This window comes from Ursus maritimus, unplaced genomic scaffold (genome assembly GCF_017311325.1).
Source record: "Ursus maritimus isolate PB19 unplaced genomic scaffold, ASM1731132v1 scaffold_8, whole genome shotgun sequence".
NCBI classification, from domain to species: Eukaryota; Metazoa; Chordata; class Mammalia; order Carnivora; family Ursidae; genus Ursus; species Ursus maritimus.
The window spans coordinates 4,073,840-4,079,839 of NW_024426996.1; the positions used below are offsets into that span (position 1 = coordinate 4,073,840).

At 37.4% G+C, this 6,000-nt stretch overlaps 1 protein-coding gene across 4 annotated transcripts in view; it reads right to left on the reverse strand.

The window, feature by feature from the left end:
* Positions 1 to 5,984, reverse strand: part of RAP1GDS1 (Rap1 GTPase-GDP dissociation stimulator 1) — a 145,245-nt gene extending 139,261 nt beyond the window's left edge. For all 4 annotated transcript variants that reach the window (XM_008707181.2, XM_008707182.2, XM_040624986.1 and 1 more), the window contains exon 1: positions 5,786 to 5,984. In XM_008707181.2, coding sequence (XP_008705403.1) covers positions 5,786 to 5,789 — 4 coding nt within the window. In that variant the 5' untranslated portion in view covers positions 5,790 to 5,984. The remainder of the gene's footprint in view (positions 1 to 5,785) is intronic.
* Positions 5,985 to 6,000: the final 16 nt, after the last annotated feature.

A 6,000-nucleotide genomic window follows, 5' to 3' on the forward strand; every position in this document is an offset into this window, starting at 1 on the left:
TGCCTACATATATTATAGCCTATACATGTATAATATATAGTGCCTACATATAGCCCATACATTATACATAGTGCCCACATATTATATATAACATATGTAATAACCTATACTATTAAATATATATGCTTACATGTATGTATGCCTATAGTATATGTAAGCATATATATTTAATAATATATATACATACATATGTAGAGACTAATAGCATATAGATAGTAGTTATAAATATGGACAAAATAAAGCAAAAACAGCCTTTAGAGCAGAGGACAGATACAGAGCTCACATGGAAAAATTTCATTTTGTGTACAAAAAGTTAGAAGTTTGTACTTTGGAGTTTGTAAGCTGCAGCTCAATTTAACCACTTCCATTTTTCACTATCCTAAGTCTCACTTTTAACTCCTAGAATGGTTTTAGCAACAAAAGTTTTATAAATAGACACACTGACAGAATGACATTACTCTGCAATTTGAATTCAGCATTCATACCTTAGCCAGTATGAATAATGGTATTTTGGGCCACCTAGTTAGACAAAGCTAACTGGTTGTTCAAACCCTGACATGCCTCAAGTAGACATTACCCTTTGAACACTAAAGAAAAATGAATTATATAAGGATGATTATAGCATATTTAAGACAATGATACTGAGTATACTTCAAAGCTCAGTTCCAAGGAATCATAGAATTTTATAACCAAAATAGGCTTCATAACCTACTGATATCTTCATTTATTATTGCTCTTCTCACCACAAGAAAGAACTATTTGCCAAGTTAAATGTCTAGGAAAGTATAAATTATCTGAACATCTGATTATCTAAAATTAACACAAAGTTCTCAAAGGAGTGGATCCCTCTCCACTCCTCCTGATGTTTGAGTATTAAAAATTTAGGTAATTCTTATGGCCACTGCTGGTGCCACCAATAATGTCAGAAATGCCAAGTTCAAATTCAGGTGACCTGGAATCTCAAGAGGGAAACCACACTATTTTCCCCAAAGGCACCAAGAAGCTCCAACATTCCACTGTGAAAGTTAAAACTCTATAGTTCTCAAAATTAATTAACGTTATTATAACTTTCCATACAGTAGTACTAGAGACTTCAGAATGACTCTACCAAAGATAGTGAATTTAACCCTTTTCCCATATGAAAAAAAAAAAATAGGTATATGGGACCTATATCTAATGTATGTTGATAGAATGCCAACATAAGAAAAACTGTTGAACTAGTCAATCTGTCATCTATGCTCTTTTAAAATAATAAATTTTACTGATTACAACTTTACAAAAAAAATTCTATCACTCTAATTCACAAAAAAACAAGTAAAAGTACTATTTTTTACATTTATCTGTGAAACCATTCCTGGACTTAAAAATACAAGAGGGGAAAAAAAAAAAGATTTCTCTATAAGCTAATATATATTTACAGAGAAAAACAAAACTCCAGGAATTAAGGGTATAATAAGAGGCATAAATATAACTGGAGAAATCCCAAATTCACAAAGACTAATAGGAAATAAAAAGTGATAAAACCATTCATCAGTAAAGAGTATATTTTATGTAAAATGCCATGTAAAATTACAAAAACATTTCTAAGCTCACTCTGTATGACAAATACTGCAAATATAAAAAGTATTCTGTACTAAGACATAATGGCATAAAAAATGGTATGTCAAAGAAATATGAAGCACTATGGTGAGATAACAAATTATTGTCAGGCAAGAAAATAGCATGTATCATTATATGTAAAGTGCAACGTTTTAAAAATGTTTAAAGAAACCTATGCTTACAGATCTTTAAACAGGTCAAGGGATATAGCATGAATACATAGTGAATTCTTAGTTCCACTTACTCATTACTCGGTTAGCCTCTACAATTGACCTCCATATTTACTCTACCTTTTAAAGCTGCTTTTTAGAAAATATCCTGGGTAATATCCTAATCAAACCACATCAACGTGGATCCTTTTCTCAGTCCTTACCAGTCTGTTCTGAAGCAATGGACATTATTGACCATTCAGTCTTTAATGAAACTAGCCACATGCCAATCCTAGTCTTTCACTCCTACCTACTTCTCTTTCAGTGTCAAATCATTCTACTCTTCTTCCCTAGCAATGGATCATTCCTCAAGATTCTTAACCTTGGACAAATTTTCTCTGTTGCCTCTTAACTTCCTACCTAACTTGAAATATCGTATCAGGATATTTATGGATAACTTCCAGATCTTTAGTTCAAATCCTCTCTTAAAAGTTAAAATAACTGTTAAATATTTTTTACCTAGTTTCAGTCAACAAATGTTTACTGCATGGCTACTATGTGCCAGACACTGTTAAAAATGTATTCAAAACCTAGTGAGAGTCCCTATCAACAAAGAGCACAGAATCTAAATGACAAACTAAACAGTCCAACTCATCAGGTCCGAAATTGACTATTCATGTTTCCTCTTGCAATGGATTAAATATATATTAATAGTTCTGCATTCTCTTTATTGCCCAGGTGATACTATATGTCTCCTTTCTCGATTCTATATTCAACTGGTTGGCAAGTAAATCCTGTTCTTTATTTGCAACATTCTATTCCCATTGCCACAGCCTAGTTCAGGTCAGTAAACATTTTCATCCAAACTTCTCTATTTTCTCATCTAACCCATCCTTCACTCAATTAACAGATTAATTTTTCAAAACCACAGATGTAATCCATCACTTAACTACATAAAAATGTTTCATTGTCCCTCAATAGAGAAGTCAAAGTCTGAAAACTTCAACTTGGCATTTAAGGTCCTCCATTATCTGGTCTTTACCTATAAATAGTTTTTCCTCTCTGTCACTCACTCTTACCTTACCATTTGCTCCAGCCAAACATGGCTCTTTAATTATCCTGAAACTCCTTGATTGTTCCCTATCTCTATATCTTCATTTGTGTCATTTCTCTCCTGTCAACCGCCATCCTGATTAACAGTCTCCATTCATTTCTACCTCTCAGAAGCTCAACCAACCTTTGGTTCAAATAACATCATTTTTCTAAAACCTTCTGTCCGTGCCCTGAATCTATAATACATGTAAAGGTCTTTTATATCACTTACACTTTATTTCTATTATAGCTATCTATGTATGTATTGTATCATTCCTATGAAGGTTATATGCGACTTGAAGTATGAATGTCTTATTCATCTCGGTCCTCCCATAATACATTGCACATGGTTGATATTTAATAAATATTAAGTATATACTGAATTTATAATAAGATATATATTATAGCCATGGCCCATAAGACTATACAGGAAGTTTCCTTCACTTTCTTACAGAGAAAAATCACTGCCATGAGAATATTTTTTTCAAACCACCTTATTTCTTGGAAAGACTTTAAAAAGTGATTTTTTCCTACCATCAATCAGGGTACCCCTTATCTATGTATCAATTGTTATAACTTCCTTGGCTCAGAATATGAAACTGCTTTACAAGTTTTCAATTTTACGTTATTGCATGTACTTACTGATCACACACTAAACCACCTTACCATGGAAGACAGCAGTGCAGAAGAAAATGATTTGCCAGGAGGCTATCCCAAAACCCATACCACTGAGACAACCCAACTTTCTTTTTTTTTTTTTTTTTTTTAGCAAGAAGAATACTCATAGCATAATTATACCTCTCTGTTCCCAATTCCTCCAAACCTCCATAATATCTACCAACCTGAATGTTCAGAACCCATACTTTCGAGTTCATAAATTGAAAATAATAGATAGGCTTTAAGTTCAACAGTGAATTTACCAAAGATTTACTGAATATCTACTCTGTGAAAAGCACTGTGGGGTACACAAAAATTAATAAGACATAATTTACATCTTCTGGAACTCATGACTAAATGCACAACACACACACACAAACAACTCCATTATAAGACAGATTATGTAAGTGCTAAAAAGCCTCCAACAAGGTACAGAGTGCTATGAGGAGAGACTGGTTTAATCAGAGTATACAAGAAGCTTCAAATGAGAGATGGGTTTCTATCTGATCATTCTTTGAAATCAAGCAATAATATTCAAGATTTTGAAAACCAATTATTTTTAAATAAATAATTTTATTTGTTTTAAGTATTTTTAATCATAAGTATTGCAACAGAATTTTTTTCTACTGAAAAGATTCTGACTCAACATGTAAGTTAAAATTTTATTTAAATGGATTTTTTAGATCACCTTGAAACATGGGTAAATGTATTTTACAGGCCAAAATTGTGGCCTATAATTAAGCAGAAAATTTTTGTATGTTCAAGGAAAATCCACATGTCCAATAATCTGTATTAACATTTATTTAAAATTCTACTCCTAGAGAAAAGCTAGGTACATATGTGTCACCCAATTTTACATAAATTTGTTCAGCATACCAACAGTGCATTAAAAGGGAAAAAAAAACTGAACTGAAAATAAAATTCAGGGCCATAGATTCATTTTTCATTCATACCACCTCCTCCTGCAACACTAGCCTCTTCCCAATATATGGCCAAAGGTCTGAAACAGAGCTTGGAGCATCTGTTTTCCAGTAAACTCCACCGACACCATTTCTAGATTTAGATACTTCCTTGAAGATTCGGAGTTGCCATGACTGAACTCTAGACGTGTTGAGTACTGTATTGACAGATGAAAGAACCACATTCATTGTAGGCTTAAAATAACTTGCACGCAAGGGGTGGGAAAAGTCCGAGTTGACAGATGCCAAAGTAGCAAATTTTAAAAAGAGGAAATCATGATAGGAGTGGAAGCAAACTACGAACATGTAGAAGTACGGTATTCCAAATTGCAACTATTTAAAAAAAATTCGTCTTTTAATTACAGAACTCATCAGACGTTTTTGTAATTACTGAACTTAACATTAAAGCAATATGTTATGAAAATTTTTTAAGATAAATCATATGTAGTTTTAGAAAATATATTTGCTTTTAAATATCTAACCCAAAACAATCTCTTGAGATTAACCATACATACAAAGGAACTAAAATCAGATTATGTAGATTTAGGCAGCGGAAGCTGGGAAAGAATAACTACATGTAAGTTCGGTAACATGTTACATGGTGCGTTTCCTCGTACAGTAGACAGGAGAAGGAACCAAAAATATGGGCTGAGCACAGGAATATTGCACATTGTAGTCACCCAACACTAATTCAACAGCTAGCGGTTCTATCCATCCTTCCTCACGTTCCTCGTGGCCTCTGACAAGTCATCCTTTCAACCTATGAGGCTGTCCGTTCTCCCCCATCAAAAATAATTTCCATGCAGGTTGTACAATCGCCCTGACAAACTACTTGCTCGCACTTCCCCGCCTCGGGATGAACAGTCCCCAAGATGGGGAAAGGTCGCCCTGACAGGGAAGTTACACGAAGTGGTCTCTCTCGCGGTCCGACCGAGCCTCCACACCAGCAGACGCCGGAGAAAGGAAGCGGGTGGCCTCCGGAGAAACCCCGATGGGGCAGAGGATGCTAGCCCGCGAGGCAGGCACCGCGGTGCCCGGGCACCGGCTCGGGCAGGAAGAATGGAGGAGGGGAGGCGCGGCAGCGAGGTGCCCGAGAGACGGGCGGCGATCTGGCCCCGCGGCCCGACCCCACCCCGCGCTCGGGACCCTCCCAGCCCGGGGACCGGCGTGCGTTCCGCGTGCGCCGACTCTCCCCGGAGGAAGAGCCACTGTATTACACCCGTGGATTTGAGAAATCCGGCAACTTTGCGCGAGAAATGCTTCCCACCCTGCAACACGCCGAGAAAGAGAAAAATGTCAGGCGATGACGGGGGAGGAAGGATGACTTACCCATGTTTCTCCCAAAGGGTGAGGAGCCAACAGGGCGAAGCGAAGGTCTCCGGTGCGGGCCGCGCGGCGCTGTGTCCTCCCTCTACCTCTGTCTCTCCCGCAGCCAGGGAGGGACCCGCGGGGGGCGGCCGCCGGGGAGGAGCAGCTGCGGCTGCTGCTGCTGGTGCAGGCGGCGCGGCCGCGGCGGGGACGAGCGGCGGGGGGCGGGGCGGGGC